This window comes from Microcebus murinus, chromosome 13, assembly GCF_040939455.1.
Source record: "Microcebus murinus isolate Inina chromosome 13, M.murinus_Inina_mat1.0, whole genome shotgun sequence".
Classification (NCBI taxonomy): Eukaryota; Metazoa; Chordata; class Mammalia; order Primates; family Cheirogaleidae; genus Microcebus; species Microcebus murinus.
Window position 1 is genome coordinate 50,871,899 of NC_134116.1, and position 20,508 is coordinate 50,892,406.

Genomic DNA, 20,508 nt, shown 5'->3' on the forward strand with positions numbered 1-20,508 from the left:
AATATACATTAAACAGTTAAATAATATTCTAGTGTGAACTTATTATAATATGGAGCACATCTAAGTATAAACTAGTGATTAACATTTTCTAGAATTTACTGCATAATTTACTACATAATACATTTCTTCATTTATGCTGCAATAGACAACCGCAGAGATAACTAATGTCTCAAAGGTAACTGCAAAGTTTCATAATTAACCCATTAATTAGTTAATTTTTCAGTAACTACTGTGTACTGGGCTATGCTAGATATTGGAACTACAAGGATGGATGAAATATATGTCTGCCCTTAAGAAGCTTATACTCTAGAATTTAAAGCTACCTAACATATATTAAACATATGTTATATGAAAATTGCAGTTTCAAAAAAAATGCATGGCAGGACATAGAAAAAATTAATGGTACTTTAGAGGGAGTGCCTGAATAAATATTTTTAAAAAGTATAAGTTTGTTTGTCCTTTAGTACTTCCATTCATGTAAATTATAGCCTCTTGAGTCCTGCAGTTTATTTCTCTGAGTCTGTATGGGATATATGCAGTGACTTTAAGCTCTAACTCACTTCCTAACTGTATCATTTACAAAGCATTCAATTGGAAGTATAAATAAAATTATAGAACTTACATTTGCTTATATACTTTATTATGTCTGTTGGTCTACATAATGTAGTCTGTTTAGTTTTTATTCTGAATTAATGCACATGTATAGAATTTTAAGATCTTTGGAATTTCTTTATTTACAGTGGAGGCAAATGAACTATTTCTCTCTATGCATTGTTTACTCATTTTGCTTGATAAATGAGAAATTTGGTTGTGCAAAGAGAGACCTGCTTTGGGGTAGAGAAGATGAATAACAGTCTAAACTGTATCTTCCAGACCCAGATAATAAGTATTTGCAGATTCTGATAGAATTTTTATTTAAGTATTTTACTGATACTTGTTTTCATTCTAGATTTAGCTCCTGAAGCTGATATATTTTTACAGTGTAGTATAGCCATCATTTTACTTGTAAAGACATCTACTTATATCCAGGACGAACATGTTGACCCAAGAGTAATCTTTATAAAGACTACTTGCTTTTGCTGTTTGTTAGATGACTTTCTAAATCCCATCAACAGAATTGTGTAGAAAACATCTGCTCTGGTGGCCTTTGAAAAAAATTGGACAGGCTTTATGGATGGGGCTCAGGTATCGAAACCTATTACTGTACCTTGAATTTTGTACTTAAGTTTGTCCAAAAAGGGTCGGAAACCAATGGTTAAAAAAACATGTAAAATGTTTGTTTTTTCTTACTTGTGTTGAGTATAGAAATAGATAGCAGTAAATTGTGTACTAAAGGAAATTTAGGTGCTACGTATTCACATATGAAGAAATCTTCTCACTTTATTTTCAATGGCAGGAAGCTACTTTGGATTAAATGATGTAGATAGTGGCATGTTCCTCTGTCTTGCTGTTGACCTCTTTCTACTTCTAATGACTTTCCTTTGATCATTTGCCTTGTTCTTAAGATTGCCTTTGACTGGCTCTATCCTACATATTGAATATCTTTGAGATTTCTGTTTAGAGTTTATCTACTTTACTGCCCCCTGTTATGTCTTTACCTTCCTAGTTTATGACATTGGTGGCATTTGTCCCACCAATTGTCAGTACATTTTTGGCTGTTCACCTTCCTGGTCTTAGGCTGTATAGGCTCTGTTGGTCCCAGTCTTTGTACTGTACCTTTAACCTACTGCTGCCCTTGAGGAAATTCTCAACTATCTTAAATCTTAGATGGATACAAACCTACATAACCCTTCAGTTAGAAGTTTAGGTTAAAAATACCTTTTTATAAGGTATTTTAAGACCTTTTTGGTACTTGGGACAGGAGTAACAAAGTGAGCTTACAGTAGTTGCTTCTAAAACATTAAAATTGGGTCGTGATCTGTAATACATAGATAAATGTCTGTACATAGACTTGTTTAACCAAAGATCAAACATCAGTATTTCTAATGTATAAAGATGTATTTGGAACAAAGAAAAGGACATTTTAGAGCCAATTTTAGTTGCTTTTGTTTACTAGTATTGCATATGGTACCAGTGAGAAGGCAAGTATTTTTCTACTTTGAAAAGTAACTGTTCCTTTGTAGAAACTGTTGTTCTCAAATAACCAGTGTTTTCATTTTGCCCAGTGCAAAATGTTGTAATTGATTGGTCCTATCTTATTTGACTGGATTTGATGCAGTTGATCACTCTCCCTGTTTAGACCTCTTCTTATACTTCCGGAACACCGCAATCTCCTTGTTTCTCTTCTCTCTCACTGTGTTGGCTTTGTACTTTTCTTTAACTTATGTATATTTCTCTAGTCTGCAAATACAAGCCTACAATTGAAATGCCTCCAATCAGTTCTTATATCTTATACCTTATGACTTATTCCTCTTTTTTCTATACTACTCCCTAAGTGATTCCATCTGAGATCTTGGTTTTTACATTAGTATTGCTGTTGGAAATTCTTTTTTTTGAACTGGAGTCTCCTATATCCAATTTCCTTCTCAACTTTTTTTTATTTGGATAACTCATAGATATTTCCACCTTAACATCTCCAAAGCCAAAGTCCTGTTCTTTCTTCCCAAGCCTGTTTTTTCCATTGTCTTTTCTAGCCAGTAAATTAAAATTTCATCTTTTCAATTACTCTGGCCAAAAACTTTGGAGTCAGTCTCAATTCCTCTTTTTCTCATAGAAATGTCTATCTTTTTTCAAAGCTGTATTTCTTGCACCAAAACCAGCGTCTGGTGCATAGTATGCACCAATAAATAGGCTTCAAAAGCATGAAATGTGTAAGCCAATAACAGAGGGTGGATTACAATCTGATGTCCAACGATAGAAACTTTAGTTAACTTAGGTGCTCCCAGGAGGGCAGAATCTCCTTGTTTTCTCACCCTTATCAGCTCCGGAGAGAGATTGTTTTTGTCATGTGTTGAAACAATTTCTATAACATAATGTAATTTAATAGAGCTCTTATGCTGCATTTTTGGAACATCAAGTAGAGCATGGAGAGTACTTATTTATGATGAACATCTCACTCTCATTTCTATCTTTTTTTTTTTTTTTTTTTTTTTGAGACAGAGTCTCGCTTTGTTGCCCAGGCTAGAGTGAGTGCCGTGGCGTCAGCCTAGCTCACAGCAACCTCACACTCCTGGGCTCGAGTGATCCTCTTGCCTCAGCCTCCCGGGTAGCTGGGACTACAGGCATGCGCCACCATGCCCGGCTAATTTTATATATATATCAGTTGGCCAATTAATTTCTTTCTATTTATAGTAGAGACGGGGTCTCGCTCTTGCTCAGGCTGGTTTTGAACTCCTGACCTTGAGCAATCCGCCCGCCTCGGCCTCCCAAGAGCTAGGATTACAGGCGTGAGCCACAGCGCCCGGCCTCATTTCTATCTTTTTGAGTTTGTTAATGTCCCCAGTTGACACAAGGTGTAGGTACTTAATGACTATTTTTTTTAATGAACAAATGATTCCTAATGTACATCTCAATCTCAGAATTTTAAAAGTGGGATATATCTTATTCTCCTGTAAAACTTGTTACTTTCCTTGCATTTTGTATCTCTGTTAATGGTTCAGAGTGGGAGTTCTCGAATAATTGCTTTTCTTCACTTCAACCCCAAGTTCATCTAGCCATCAGCTTTCCATCAGTTTTTCTTCTTTATATTTCAAATGTTGTTGAAGCCCTCCTTATTGCTCACCAAAGTTACTTCTATTGTAACTACTTATCTTGAATCCATTGTCTGTATTATTGCCCTTCCTTTGCATAAAATTATGATTTCCACTATTTCTAGTTGGATCTGAATCTTGTGATTTGGCACACAAGGCTTTGCCTCATCTGGCTCCTGTCTCTGTCCAGCAGATCTCTATTGACCTCTTCCCCTGTTTTTCCATCTCATCCTGACAAACTATGCATAAAATGTGCATTATTTGTAATTTGGTTAAAGGAACCATGTCTTTGAAATTGTTAATTCCTCTGCTTAGAACATCCTTGTCTACTTCATCAGGCCACCTTACTATTAATGCTTGAGTCAGTACTGACTGTCTTGAGTCAGTACTGTTATTCAGCTGTTTTTGTTCTCATTTAGTATTATCTCCATAATCTCATTATTTACCAAACATATCTCTTGTATTAATACACAGTATATTTTTATCATTGTATCGATTTATCTTCATTTGGGCAGGCAACATGTTCTGTTTACCTTTGTAGTTTCTGAACCTTTCTCAGTGTCAGTAGGAATTCAGCATAAATGCTGTTTTGGCACCTACTTCTGCTGGTATGCTAAATTAATATGAAATCATGTGATACTACAGGTCCATATATCTCAATTTACATGTTAAAAACCTGGAAGAAACTCTTTAGTTTTTACCTTGATTGTAGAATGTTTTAATCATAAGGAAACAATATGTTTCAGTGCATACCTGTGTATATTCACAGATACATGTTTATGTGATATAAATTAAATAGGTTGTAAGCCATGAAAATGGCAAATTATGATTAGAATTGGGCAGGGGCTTTATAAATCTAACTTAAATTCATTATTTCAATTTAATTTCCTATTCCACTTTAAGTTTTTGAATATTTCTTAGGAATAATTTGCATTATCCTTTACCTCCTTTCTCCTCAATTGTATGCTATCATTGTCTACATGTATGTGCTGTTCATTTAGGTGATATTTGCTGCTAGTTTTTATATTTCTTTATTTTTGCTACTTTCTTTGAATTGTCTGTAATTTGCATTTTTCTAGAAACCGGGTAATTGAGACTGATTTAGTTCCTCTGAACATAGAGCAGCAGCATTATTTATATGTTCTTTGAGATCTTTTAAAATTATATGGCATTGCTGAAAAAATGTTTGTGGATAGTGGTAATGACTGGCAAGGAGGTAGAGGGAAAACATTTTAAACTTGACTTTTTGACATGAACTGGTTACAGCTGAGTGAATGTGTACTGGAAAGGTAGATTTTTTTTTTTTTTTTTTTTAAGTGTGTTTTTCTTTTTCCTTTCTCTCTCCTCTGGCACATTCCTCACCCTCACTTTAAACAATCTTAACTTTTGACAGTCGAAGCATGCTGGTCAGATTTTAATGCTTAGATATCAAACATAACAATTACTATATATTTCAACCAGCAGGAACTGAGACCCCTGTTGGTGTCTTACTCCAAAACGGTATTTTAAATTCATATAAACCTTGCCTTAAGGGATGGAGAAAAGACAATTTAGGGAACAGCATGAGGTTAAACATATTGATCAGTAGTCCAGTAGTTCTTGCTAGACTTTAGGTAGACTCAGAAAAATAACACTATCAACAACAACAAAGAATGCTTTGCTTCTCTGGAGAAAATCTCTTTTGCTTCCATGTTATAGATTTTGGATGATGAAAGATATATTTCAGCCACAGATGAAAAAATGAAGTCGAAAGTTTAAGTGTTAAACATGCACTGAAAAATTTTGTGACTTTTAAAATTTTTATCATTTAAGCAGTATATTAAAGGATTTAGTGAGCTGTGTAATTTATTTCTGTTTAAAACATAGCATATGGTAATTTTGAATTTTTGCCAAAGCATGAGAATAATTCCCTGATAAATTAACTTCTAGAAATTAATTATGCAGTGTTCATTATATAATTTTTGGTTATTAACAACCCTATTAACCAGATTTAAGACCTTTATTGACCTTGAGGTTATTTGGATCTTTAAGTTTCTCTTGATAATTATTTTATTATTTTATTTTAGATAAATGTTATCCATCCAATAGATATTTATTGTTTTCAACTAGGATATGTTCAATTCATCTTATATGTGTGTGGAATGATATTGCTGGACAAGAACTTAACTTTTGCCTATGAGTGGATTTTTTTTATAGAGTGGTACCAATGGCTAATGTTTCTCTATCTTCCTTTCACCTCAAAAACCCTCAAATAAATGAGAAATAAAAAAACTCCACTGAAACTAGATTTCTTTTATAACTTATAATTAGCTAAAATATTTTACTTACAAATGATTTTCTAATATTTGATAATACTTAGAACAAAACCTTTATGTTTCAGTTTTGTTAATCTTTAGTGTTGGAAATCCGGTAAAAGTCTCACTGTCTAATTTGTTGTAGGTAGCTTGTATGCAGCTCATCAATGCCCTTGTTACATCTCCTGATGATTTGGACTTCAGGCTTCACATCAGAAATGAATTTATGCGTTGTGGATTGAAAGAGATATTGCCAGTAAGTGCCCTGCAGTCTCCTTATTAATATTTAAATTAGAATAGTACTTGAGTAGGGGGAAATTTAGATAAATTACCTTCAAGAATAATTTATTTGTGGGAAAAGGCTTAAGTATAAAAACCTATTTTTGAGATATAGATGATAAGATTTGAGTATTATTTAACACTTTAAATGTTTGAATGCTGTAAATCAAGTTGAATGGTTGGTTTATTGTTTATATGTTTTTCATTAATTCTTTTGCATAATTAAAAAAAAAGCACTTACCATAATTTCTGTTTAATATCTCTAGAATTTAAAAGGCATTAAGAATGATGGCCTGGATATCCAACTTAAAGTCTTTGATGAGCATAAGGAAGAAGATTTGATTGAGTTTTCCCATCGCCTTGAAGATGTTAGAGCTGAACTTAAATATCCTTTTGTTCAGGAGTCTAGTCCAATAATATGTAAAATTATTGCTAAATCTAAAACAACAACCACAGTTCCTCAAATATTTAACTCATTTCTATACAGACCGTATGAAATCAATATGTTATGCATCAGAAAAATGTTATTTTATTAATGTTTATTTTTATGAATACACATATGTAAGTGGATATTATAACTAACAAATGGATTTTGTTAGACTGCCTTCTTATGTATATGTGTGAATCTATTCTTTTTTCTTTTCTTTTTATATTTGACAGTTTTCCTGTCACTCAGTGATTTATAGCCTTGAGAGTAGGGTAGCCTCAGTCCATTGGATGCTCCTTCCCTATACTTGGTGCATGCTCCTATGGACCCCATGATAACTCTTTTAGCCCTTCCTAAGATCCACCAGTTTCCTAGCTCAACTGGGGCTTCTTTATGATAGATAATGCCTGGTACCAACACTGTTAGTTAGGATACTCTGAGAACCAAATATAATATTCACACCCAGTTGCCTACTACTTTACCCTGCAACATTTTTGCTTAGGAGAGGCAGATTGTTTGGGTTTGATCATAGAAGGGAAGCCAGGAAGTGTCAGGTCAAGTTGCCATTTCCAGAGTTTTTCCATTGCCCTTAATCTTAAATACCCATATTTTATGTTGAATATACAAGATACTATGTTGAATATACAAGATTATATTAGGGTTTCAGAGCCTTACAGAGTAGATTTTGTCATATTCATACAGTTGTATGGTGTAGCATATAAATTATATATTCCTTAATCAACTCACTGAAGCATATGATGTTTACAACATGGTGTGGAACACAGTTAAGGAAACTAGGGCAGAGGGATATTTTATTTCTATTCTTCAGCATCTTTTGCTGATTCGAAATGATTATTTTATAAGGTAAGAGAAAGTTATATTCTAATGTTTTCTTTCACTAATAAAAACCTATTAATTGTGAAATTCACATGATATTTGATTTGGACAAGCAAATCATTTTTATTTCTGTCATAATATTGATTCATAGAATGTGGTGTTTCCTCTGGACATATATTTAGATAGATGAAGGTAAAATGATGTTATTATTACTACTTTTTAAGCTCCAGTAGATTCTTGGTTACAACCTTTCATCTGAATAAAAATGCGAATTACCAGCAAATTACTGGCTTATCATGTGACGGATAATATTTTCTCGTTATTCCCTGGGCAGTAGAAATGATGTTGATAAGTTTCTTTTTATAAATTACATGAAGGGCACTTTAATAATATAGTTGTGTTTAACGTTACTAATGTATCAGAAAAGCTAGATAAATGGCTTTTCAAGTTTGATTATATACTAGTCATATGAACTTTAACAAATTATTTATCCTTTCTATGCTTTATCTACATTATAACATAGGTATATATGGATATTATCAACTAACTCACTGGGTTGTTATGAAGGTGATATGATATCATGAGTAAAAGTCCTAGCCAAATCCCTGGCACATAGTATATGCTCAGCCTCTATATCCTCTTTATACTTTTCTTACTGTTTTATGAGAGAAGCTGAGATCTTTGGTTATAAAATCATTTTTTGTTGCCACCAATTTACGTTTGCTGAAGTTTCATTCTCAAATACTGTGGGTAATGTGTCTTTTCCTACTTAATTTTAAATAAAAGAATTTATTAGACAAGCCTCATTCAGGCTGTGTTCTCTGGATGACATCAGAAAATGTAACTCAGTGGTTTTTTTGTTGTACCTAAAAAAGAGGAGAACGAAAGTCAAAGTGTTAAAAAACTTTAGGTTCTTTGGGATGAGTAAGGGAAATGGATCAAACATCCTATCTTTATAGCTAGAAATCTCATTGATATTCTAAAATATGAGCTTAGTAACCTATTTTGATGTTTAATTTGCTTCTTTCTGATATTTTGTTAAAAATAAAATATTTTAAATATTTAACCACTTTATTAATGGTAGATAAGAAATACTAATTAAATAAGATTTTAAAATATTATTGGTACTCTGCTAATTAACATACTATATTTCTACCTCAGATTTACTTAAAAATGTAGTTGAAACTTCTATTTACTCTAAAGTAAACACCATACATTTTTTTGATCTGTGTATAGTTGGTTCTATCAAGCCCTGGATGTTTGATGTTGCTTGAGTCCCAAGAATTCAAGAGTGTTTTTGCTTTCAGTGGTTTGAATATGTCCATAGTTCTGCAGAGGTTATATCTTACTTATGATTTTGGTCTCCTCTTCTGTGCTCCAAGAGGGCATGTGATTATGTCTAGTTTGAAAACAGATTAAAAAGCACAACTGTCCTGGAGTATGCTTAGTTGATGGTATTGTTTTAGTGGAATCAAGAGTCTCAGAGAAATATTAGATTGTGGTGGTACCAAAGTGATATTAGTGAGGCATAGAAGTTTAACTATTTTGGTCATCTCTTGAGAATCAGCTTTTAAGTTTATTTATTTTCTTAACTCCTCCAACTTTTAAATTTAATGCTCATCATTGTTGATTACTTCTTTGGCTCTTTAAGCCCCAGGCCTTTGGTCTTGGTTCTATTAATAGATATGGTTGCCATGAAGGCAGTGTTCTTGGGACTGTTGTACTCAAGATAACTCTATTTTTCCCCATGTTTGCAAGTTCTTGTAGTTGTTTATTATTGTTGTTGCTAATATTACTTAAAAGGAGATTTTCCTTTATTGCAAGATTGTATCAGGATTGTGGTCATTTGTATAGTATTTTTGTCATACACCTTTAAAAATTTTTATCTATTTAGCTTTTTATTTATATGTAGTAAAATTCACTTTTATTGGTGTACAGGTCTATGAGTATTGTTATTTTGGTTTTACCTAAATTTTTTGGTTTCATCTATCTACCATGGACCTGGATTTTACCTTTTCAGAAATTCTAGATGATTTGAACATTTTTTGTTTAATGAACATTTTAAACTGCTGTTGATATGAACACACTTTTTCATTTTTTATAAATAATAAATTAATTGTTTCAATGCAGATTGTGAAATGTTCTTATTTAAAAGAATTAGTGGGGCTGGGTATGGTGGCTCATGCCTGTCATCTTAGCACTTTGGGAGGCTGAGGTGGGAGGATTACTTGAGCCCGGGAGTTTGAGACCAGTCTGGGCAGTAGGGAGCTAGTATTGCCTGCCAGAAGAGTCTTTGCATGAAATTTCAGCTACACTATAAATTAACTCATAATTGGATATTGTGGAGTTGAGAAAAAAATTTATTGAAATTATTATTTCTTTAAAAATGACATAAAGTAACTTGTTAATTTAAAAGATTTTAAATTTTCAAACATTAGAATAATATTAAGAGTAAAAAAGGAATGTATCATCTAAATTTTCAAATGTGACAGATATAAATATGTGTGAAACATATATACCTAAGTGTAAATATGGTTATTATGGCAAAAATATTCAGAGGTTGGAAATAATATCTTTGAAAGAAGTTGAGGAAATTGAGGCAAACATAGATATCAGCTTCTTTGATTAGTACTCAAGAACCATTTCTTGAACATTTTCACTCTGTGACAATTAATGATCATTAATCATCTTTGCTAATGCATTTTCCAGCATAATAGATGGTTCATGAAGGTAAGGTAAATAGGCCAAGAACAGTGAGTCACAATTTGTAGGGAAGGAAAGCCCAAGTGCCTTATAGGGCCAGCAAATATGTGGTGAGGAAGATTTGGAGAGGAAAAATGAGCTAACAGTCACTGAGGAAAGAAATAAGTTCTACTTGGTGATTGAGGATGGAGGATTATAACCTTTTTAGACTAGTACCCACCCTGTCTGTCACTTTAGTTTGGTTTTGGTTATATAATCTTTTGACTATTTCACATTTGTTGATTCTTAAGGATGTTCTTTAGCTTATTACAAATGTAAATGGACTGAACTATAGTGACAACATGAACTCTACTACTAGGAGATTTTAGTTAAGGTTTGATTTTTGGACAAATATTGTTATCTAAATTTTTCTATTTTTGTTTGAGTAAGAAATGTTCATTTGATATTGCATATAATTTACAGTACCAGTTTTTAATTCAATTCCACAAACATTCCAAAAACAGTATTCTATATAGTTTTAAGAACCTCCTACAGAACTGTTTAGAAAAGCTTTTTGTTTTTTGGTAATTAATAAAATGAATTAATGGTGGCTATTTCAGAGTGGTACAGTGGAAAGTTATCTCTGAGGACTATTTTTGAGTACACAACATTTCATCTTAAACTCTTTTTTTACTGCCAACTAATTAAGTCAAAGTTCTGACTTTTATATGAAAATCATCTTTAAAGAATACTATATTTCCTAAAAGATTATAAAAAAATATAACATTTTTAAATCATTAGAGGGAAAGTAATGACAATTGTATTTACTCCTACTCCCATGTTAAATCTATAATGTCAACTGTTGAAATTATATTAATAAATCATTGAACTTGAAATAAAGCTTAATAAAAAAGCGTTTTGATGTAACATTACAATAATGAATTGATTGAACATTTAGTCTTTTCTTTGGTTTTAGGCAACAGTACTTCAAATTAATTGATGAGTGTGTATCCCAGATTGTATTGCATAGAGATGGCATGGATCCAGACTTCACATATCGAAAAAGATTAGATTTAGATTTAACACAATTTATAGGTGAGTATTTCTCTATTATTTAAGTGGAAACATCTATTTACCTCCTACTCTATGGGTTAGATCTAAGATATTGGTTCTCATAGTGTGGTCTGTGGACTCCTGAGGGTTCTAATGATCAAAACTTTTTTCATATAAGTGCTAAGACATTATTTGCCTTGATATTTGCACTGATGGTGCAAAACAATAGAGGATAAAACCTCTGGTACTTGGTTAGGAATCAAGGCACTAAACTATAGTAGTTTAGTTTATCATCATATTCTTTACTCAGTAAAACAAAATGAAAACTGCCATTTTTTACTTAAGAATGTCCTTAATAAAGTCCTAAAATATTAATTTTATTAAATATTGAGCCTTGAGTACACATTGTTTTAATATTTTTAAACAAATGGGATGTATACATACAACACTCCTGCTCATAGCAAAGCAGGATAAGAAAATACTTATGTAATTGAACTGGTTGCCTTTCTCTTTTTTTTAATTTGAAAGACTACAAACTATACACACTTTAAATAAAATGAAGGGAGCCTATAACTTCCAAGAAAATGACTGATAGAATTTGTTACCAACGAGAAAATTTGAGCTCTTATATAAGTGAAAATTTGAATTTTGGGAAATGTTTAGGTGATGCTGTCAGCCTGGCAGCTTCTTAATATTAGAAGAATTTTCTGATGAGGTCAATGGTGATATCAATCTATATGATTATTTTGATATTATATGAAGAGATTTATCAACATTTGGAAGATATGCACAACTTAGCAAATCACTCATTTTCAAGTGACCAGTGCCTGATGTTACAAATTCTGCATAGGCAAAAGATTCATTAAAAGTGGAACATTGATCAATCGATTTTAAAGTAACAGAGTATAAGTTCGGTAATATGATACGTAATTCCACATTGAACTACTGTTTAAGAAGGTACCATTTGTCAAATTTTGATCTAACACCAAAGAAGAATATTCACAATGATCTGAAAACGCTATTAAAATGCACCTCCCTTTTCCACTATATATCTGTGCAAGGTTGTGTTTCTTCTTCCTATGTTGTCTGAATCCAGGAAGAGGAATGAAATATATAGAATAAGTGAAGACTTGGATAATATTAGTCACACTTATAAAGAAAATGCTTGTTTCTCTGTATAGGAGAGAAGCAATTAGAAGTTCCTGAGGAGGTAGGAGGGGGACACAGAAATTAGGAAATGCATGCTCTAAATATGTGGCAAATTAAAATGTGGAATGATTCCCTGAAGATATTCGGAACGTTTTTCTTGAATAACTGAGAGGTTTTATCATTGAACTGTTGAAAAGAAAAGAAAATATTTAAACACTGCTTGCATATATGAGTGATGCATATTTAGATAGTTTTAATAATTATATTTATCGGTTTTTAAATATTTAGAATAAACTTATAGACAAAATACAGAAGACTTAAATACAAAAGAGAATTTTGTTGTAACATGAATAGGTGAGAGAAGACAGAAGGTTGGACAATAGGAGAGAAAGGTGTTAGAAAGCACAGAGCACAGATAATTTGATATATTATAGTGGAAATTTAGATATTATCTATTATAATATTAATCAGAGGGTTAAGTATTTAGTACTAGGGAGCCAGCCAATTTAGTAAATAAAATTATCAAAAATTGGGATTAGAGAGGGAACACTGTCTTCATCTTTTATATTAGGAAGTTATCTATAATTCCTTAAATGTATCAAGAAATAATAGAATGCACATTTATTTATAATTAAGAAGCTAACCACTAGGATAATCTAATACAGAAAGAACTGTAAAAAGTTGCATTTAGGAAGTGAGACAGATTTGGATGCAGTGATTTGATTGACTGTTACTTTTCATTATAAACTCTTCTATGTTTTATTAAACCATGTTCATGTATTGCTTTCATTTACAAAAAAAGAAGAAATAAAATATACTATGGGAAATTTATATGAATCACTTCTCCTTTATCATACTTTGTAATGCGGACATATTACATAACTTATTTAATCAATCCATCATTGATGGTCATTTAAATTATTTACAGGTTTTTTTTTTTTTTGGTTAACGGAAACAATATTTTAACGAGTATTATTCCCTAAAGACAAAGTCCTAGAAATAGACTTGCTGGATGAAAGAAATGCATATGTAAAATTCTAGTATATATTGCGTACTTTTTCATCAGCAACATTCCCAACATTCACTGTTGTGTAGGAGAGTTGGTTTCCCCTAGCCAACTTCAACACTGGGCATTATGGATCATTTAATCTTTGCTATCATTTCTCATTAAAAAAGCTTATTTTCATGTTATTAGGGAAAAGCAAGCATCCATTCATGTTTTAGTGATTTTTAGTTTTGATTTTCCTAATTTTCTGTTCATTACTATTGCCTGTTTCTTTAGCTTGTGTTGGACATTATTTATTCTTTCTTTAAAATATTTATGGGTTGATGATAGAAACCTTTGAATTTGTATGTTACAATTAAACTCTCTCCTCTTGCTTGATATAAGTTTAAAATTGTTATTGAGATTGTCTGTTCTTTATGTTTTTTGGTATTATGTTTAGAAAAGCCTTCTCCAGTCAATCATTATAATATTTTTCTCCATTTTGTTGGTTTTATTACAAATTACTATTACTAAGTACTATTTCTAATTCTTTTCTATGATTTTTTTTCTTTCTAAACTTTTGAAGTCACAGTGAATTTGAAAAGTACTATAGTTAAAATTTTCTGTCATTGCAATTTTAGATTTTTGTATAGATCAAGCAAAACTAGAAGAATTTGAAGAGAAAGCATCAGACCTTGGCAAGAAAGTAAGTAACTTTGATTGACTTTGCAGGACTGTGGGGAACCACTGCAGGCATGTTTCTACCTCAGGGACTTTGCTTATTATTCATTCCTTTCTTCTTTACCTCCTTCGTGTGTATTCACAGCTGCCATCCTCCAAGCAGGACTTTCCAGACCATTGTATTTAAAAATTTTAGTTCCTCATTTCCAACCTTGACCGTCCCTATTTTGCCTCCCTTATTCGTTTTTCTTCCATTATATTTATCATCATCTGATATGCTACATAGTTTATGTATTTATATATGTACATATGAAAGTATTATCTATTTCTTCCTCTAGACTAAATTTTATTAGACATTTTTGTTTTATTCATTATCTCTGGACCAAAAACATTTCTTGGCCCCTGTGTAGGAATTAAAAGAAATATTTTTTGCTTAAGTAAATGAATAGGCGTTTGAGCAAAATGTATGGAATCAAAATTTTAAGATTGGAGTAATTCTCAAGATATCATATAATTTAGTCCCGTAAGCTGAATTCCTATCTTAAAATTTTAAGGGAAAAGTTAATATGCTTTTTGTTTTGATTAAAGTTGCTTCCTTAGATTAAGTTGTACTATAAAAACTGCTATGTTCATAGGTTAAAATATTGGCTATCATAATACCACTTTTATTTGTTTCAAGCTAGTAGTATTTCTAACTATCCTCTACTTTTCTTTAGGAAGCATTTTGTCCTTTTATCTCTGGCTAAGCATGTACCTATTAAACTCGTTCTTTATTTTTTTGTTGGATTCTTCACACTTCAAGTAGTCACTCTAACTTGAATGCTTGAAGCTGTGTTTTCACATTGAAGGAATGATAATTATTACTACTACTGCCACTAGAATGAACCCTTAATGAACATTTGCTAAGTGAATATTTACCGTGTGTTCGTCACCATGCTAAGAAGTACACATTTTTAATGTACAGGTATTAAATGTGTCTTGAGAGAATTACACATTTCTGTAAAGTTTGCAGATAAAACAGGACTTTGAAGATAAAACATGTTAGGAGTAACTTACGGAAAACATTATAAATTTGCTTCGAAGAGGTGCTAAGGCATTGAGTTTATCTAACACTAATTGAGAGCTTATTGTATCCCAGGCCTTAGGTTTTAGGCTAGGATTATAGCTGTGAATATTATATTGTCATTGCCCTCAAGTCTTTTGGTTTAGTCGGGGAAACAAATTAATAGATGTTTTAAATTGTGTCATTAAGTGTTAGTTAATAGATGTTCATGTTGTACGGTGACTCCTCACTCAACCAACTTTGTATTTTTTTTTTATTAACTTTTTTTTAATTTCAGCATATTAAACTCAGTAATAAGTGCTTTCGCTCTTTATAGGAAAATAGTAGTAAACCCTCAAGTACTTGATTTGGGCACATCTCAGATAGTATAAACTTGCTTTTGTTATCATTTTTATGTGCATATTAGTAGTATATAATGGAGTAAAACATACTAACTTTTCAACAGATTTTTTTTTTTAAATTGTAAGCTTTAAATGTAAATAGAAGAAAGACTTTGTTCAAGGTTAGTTGTCTCCTTTTAGTCAGAAATTATACATCTTAGGTGTATTCAGAAAATATTATTTGTTCCATAAAAGATTTCTATTGCCATACCATTTTGTATATATCAGCAAAAACTTTGTTCTGATAGCTTTATAAGGACACATGTAAATACTTTGCTTTAGGCAGAAAGCTATCATGGTTGCTAGACACATTCTTTATTTTGGTGCATAAATTTGAAAAATGAAGACCAGAAATGTCAGAAAGTATATAGAGAATATTGAATTATCAACCTTCTTGTACAGATGCACTAATACATTTACCCTTGGGAATGAAATTAAGCAGCGCCTCAACCTTAACTGTGTTTTTTGACATTTTTGCATGTAATTTTGTGAGTATAATATTGCTCTAGTAACTCTTTTCAGAGAAGAAGGCTATCATATCAGTTTTTATATGGTATGCTTTTAATGGAGATTCATTTTATCCCCAAGGCTACAGTAATTTGACTATAGATATTATAAAAATGCTAAAGCAAAGTTTGTATTTCATCTGATCCTTTTATGGGAAGGACGTGGAAATTTTTCTTTTGGTAAGTAATACAGATACTTTCAGTATGGCCAAGTTAATTTAATAAATTTTCTTAGAGTATACTAATTATGACTCTGTTTATTTTGATAGTTTTTATCTTTGGTCTCCTAAGTCATCTTTTTTCCTTCTGAATTTTAGTCTAGCATCTATAAGATAGGACAGACATATCCTATTGCACATATTGATATTGTGGAAAGTCTTCTTCATTCTTACTCTCATAAGAAAAGTTTAATTTTTTAATTTCTTGCTACATAGAGGCGAACTTTGTCTTAGTTGCAAAAAAGGGAAAAGAGAAAATGACCTCTTAAAGATTTTTGATGTTGGGAGAGTAGGTAACTTTGATATATGATATGAACATAGTCATTCAACATATAAAGGAAAATTTGACAGGAGTTGGCTCATCACTTTAACAAATATTTATTGACTTTAATTATAAATATAAAGCATCAGAAAGGTGATGAATAAAATAGAAAAGTTTCTCACTTTTAAGAGCTTTCATGTTGGTGAGTATTAATGAGGTGTGTGATACCACATTTTGATATTTTTATATCACAGTGTGATAATTGCTATGGTAGAAAAATAGTATATGGAGTGCAAGCCTGGAGGAAGGATTTCTCATCTAGTCTTGGGTAGCCAGGGAAGACTTACCCAAGAAAGGGATATCTAATATGAGCACTGAAGGATCAGTATGAGGCAGCAACATGAGATATCCAAGGAAGAGGCATATATAAATTTCTTTTGAATTTGCTAAACATATCTCACGCTTAACATATCCAAACCAAATTCATCTTTCTTCTCCCTAAAAATACCTTTTCTTTCTGCATTTTATACCCTCATTTTTTTTTTTCCAAATGACAACACTTCTTTTCCACGTGTTTTGCAAAACCACAAAACACTGTACTCACCTTAGGCATATTCTTCTCAGTCATCTCTATCATTCAGTCAGATACTAACTTTTTTGATTCTGTAGTCTCATTTCATTTCTTTTCCATTACCCTCTCCTCCACCTTACTTCAGGCAGACCCTCAGTTCTTGCTGGGATAATTGCAGTAGCTTCCAAACTAATTTCCATGCCTCTGGTATTTCTCTTTCACTCCATCTTCCACATTGCCGTTGATTTGGTTTTTCAAAGTGCATATTTGATTGTTATTTTCTTATAATACATACACTAATAGCTTTCCATGGTATTTAGGAAAAAAGGAATAAATGTTTGGCTTATTTCAAAATTCCTTTCAACAATTTTATTTCTGTGTATATCTCTAGCTTCATCTCCTGCTGTTTGTTCTCATACCTCTTCTTGTGCCTCTTACAAACTATTGTTTGCCTTTCGTCTACACACTGGGCTCTTCCCTCTGCATAAAATGCTAGTATGTTCTACAAACCTGAGGTCAAACATCATTCACCCAGGAATTATTCCCTGACTTTCAGTCACTCTTTTTATTACTGGTAGTTTTCATGGATTTAGGGATGTTAGTTTGCTTTTACTTGTCCACCAGACAACTGTGCTTACTAAAAGTGCTGACCATATTCTGTTCCATTCTGTCTCCAGAGCCTGCTACTCTGAAGGACATATCTCAGGCATGCTGTTAAATATTTATTATATTAATATAATGAGAAATAAGTAGGTTGGGAGCAAATCCCAGAGGGATCTTACCTAGTAACCACGTCGGTACCGCTCTCATTGATCACAAAACCTTGCCCACAGCCAGCACTCATAGTCCGCATGGTAGTTTGTGCTGTGCATTGACTACGAATCCGTTTTGCTCTTGTGTGATGAGGAAAAGTTTAAAGCACTGAAAGCTTGTTTTACTTTACAGGCAACTTTACTTGTAATGTAAATCAGAATAGTTAACAGATACATATGTGTTTTTATTATGTTATTTTTAAGTGTTCACAATTTTATTTTGATAAATGGAAAATTAGAAAAGTCACATCACGGCTGTCGGCTAAAGTCGCTGTGCATGTTCATCTGTGGCTATCAACTATAGTCAACACTGATACCGAAGTGGTTAAGTTAATGATTATAATGAAGCACTGAAAGTTTAAGAGCAAAAGAATCATTATTTGAGCTGTTCTTTACAAAGAATAGCAGTATTTAAAAAATGAGGTTTGTGGCGGCGGAGGGGCTGTATAAGCTCAGTTTTGAAAATGATGTTTTTTTCTGTGTCTTAAAAAATTTTCATTAATGGTTGAAAATCTGTTTAGGGATTGGTTCATAGTCTGGAATTAAGAGTTCTCCTCTATGGTTAGAGGCTTTATAAGGAATAAGATGAGGGACAGAGGTGCAGAGGGGTTAACTATGTAACAGATGTGTGAAGGCGATAAGGCCTCAGGGAGGCACACGGTAACAGGGAGTTGGGTGGACCTCTGAGACCTACATACATATGGTTTGATTTATAGTTTAGTTATTTGATTAGATTCAGCATTAGTATCTTTTAAATTATTTAATGGTAGGAGAAGGGTTATGGAGGAGCTGTAGGAGTGGTGGGAATGTGTGGTTTAGGTGAGGTGGAAGGACATTTGGATAGTTTTTAACCTATTTTTGTTATCTTTATAAAAAAGGAACACAAGGTTGAGAGTGAGAGGATTAGTAGTCTGAAATTTATTTACCTTACCTGTAATACAGGAATTCGTTTTATAAAATTACTTTATAGAGGTTTTGTAATTAAATTTAAAAATTCTTCTTTTTGTGCTTTTTCTTTAGATAGTTATAAAGCAGGTGAAAGACTACCCATGTGTGCAGGAAGGGGCTTTATGGAAAACCTGTACTTTTGCTCAGTTTGGCTGTGAACGTAAAACTACTCTAAAAAATAGTTCATGAAATAAAACTGTAAAGCATTGTCTAAACATTAATTGTAGGGAGGTGGTGTGGTTTTATCCAAGTAACTCAGACTTTGAAGGCAGAAAATCTGGTTATTAACTTCATATGTTTCACCAACTGAAGAAGGACTAACACTCTCTGTGTTGTTAAGGACAAACTAAGAATCCCTTTATAAACTAAAAATAAAAGCCCTTGTAAACTGTTGAGTTCTATACTGTTATATTCCTAATTATGGTTTGATTGTATTAAAACCTGGAGGCTACCTTTGTGAAATAGTTACTTTTTTTTAATGATTGATTTTTTTTTTTCATTTTTTTAAGTGAGTCAAATACTTGTTCTTGAAGATGAGACAATACTCTACATTAGCTTCTACTAGGAGAGGTTTTTCAGTCATGATAATGGCAATGTGAAGCTATTTGAATACAAGATGGGAACTTATAAAGAGTGGCAGTATAAATTAGAAAACTCATTGGATTCACCAAAATTTATTGTTTGCCTTCTTCCCAGAAGGAATTTCACTAGGGACTTTGAAAGATTAATTTACTATTACTTTTCCAAAGATATTAGAAGATGTTGTGTTGTTATAAGAAAAAAAAAATAATCGAACAGAACGGAATTGTTTATTAATAAAAAATACTAAAATGGAATACTTTAAAATCATGTAGATAAACTTCAGATAAGTTTAAAGTAAAAATTTTTCTGTTGGGGGCACAAGGAATTAAGTACAATGCTTTGCTCTCTATTATTTTATACAAAGTTGCAATGATATTTTGAGACTTTTAAGAAAAATGCCAGGATTGCAGATAACTATGGGCCAGTTTCCACTGCTGAGAGAAGGTCACAGACTTCATCTCTGTCTTTGTCTGCTTCCTTGCGAATGAATGATTTTGGTGGGACCTGGAGGGACCTAGAGAAAGGCTGCAGGTGACTTAGCAAAAATCTACCACTCCTTTCATGAAACCAATTCAGAAATTTACGTTCTACTGACAGATCATTAGAGTTATGTTTCTATATGAAGAATAGTGCTTTTCTTTTCCATCTTTCTCTCTCATTTTTTTTTTCTTTTCAGTTTGAAAAAGAGTTTACTGACCACCAAGAAACTCAGGCTCAATTGCAGAAAAAAGAGGCAAAGATTAATGAGCTTCAAGCAGAGTTACAAGCTTTTAAATCTCAGGTAAAATACCATCCTATGTGAACTGGATATTGGAACCACACTGAGAGAGCAAAGGTTATGTTATATCTTCATAGCATCAGAATGTTTAAACTTTAATTTCATTTGTAGGTTTTCATAATATTGTTTGTATGATTTCTGGTCTGCTCTGTTTATTTATTTTTTTAATTTACTTTTTGCTTTTTTCCTATTTGTATGAATATCTAAGATTTTACTAATTAATCTCCTTCCTTATGTTTTGTTTGGGTTTTGTTCCTAATGTCTCCTGTTTCCTAAGTAATTACGCATAAAGGGTAAGAAAGTCTTTTAAAT

At 32.1% G+C, this 20,508-nt stretch overlaps 1 protein-coding gene across 3 annotated transcripts in view; it reads left to right on the forward strand.

Moving 5' to 3' along the window:
• Positions 1–20,508, forward strand: part of DIAPH3 (diaphanous related formin 3) — a 467,480-nt gene that overhangs the window by 149,787 nt on the left and 297,185 nt on the right. For all 3 annotated transcript variants that reach the window (XM_076009404.1, XM_076009403.1, XM_076009405.1), the window contains 6 exons: positions 6,129–6,239; positions 6,529–6,647; positions 7,437–7,553; positions 11,185–11,303; positions 14,037–14,101; positions 20,095–20,199. In XM_076009404.1, coding sequence (XP_075865519.1) covers positions 6,129–6,239; positions 6,529–6,647; positions 7,437–7,553; positions 11,185–11,303; positions 14,037–14,101; positions 20,095–20,199 — 636 coding nt within the window. The remainder of the gene's footprint in view (positions 1–6,128; positions 6,240–6,528; positions 6,648–7,436; positions 7,554–11,184; positions 11,304–14,036; positions 14,102–20,094; positions 20,200–20,508) is intronic.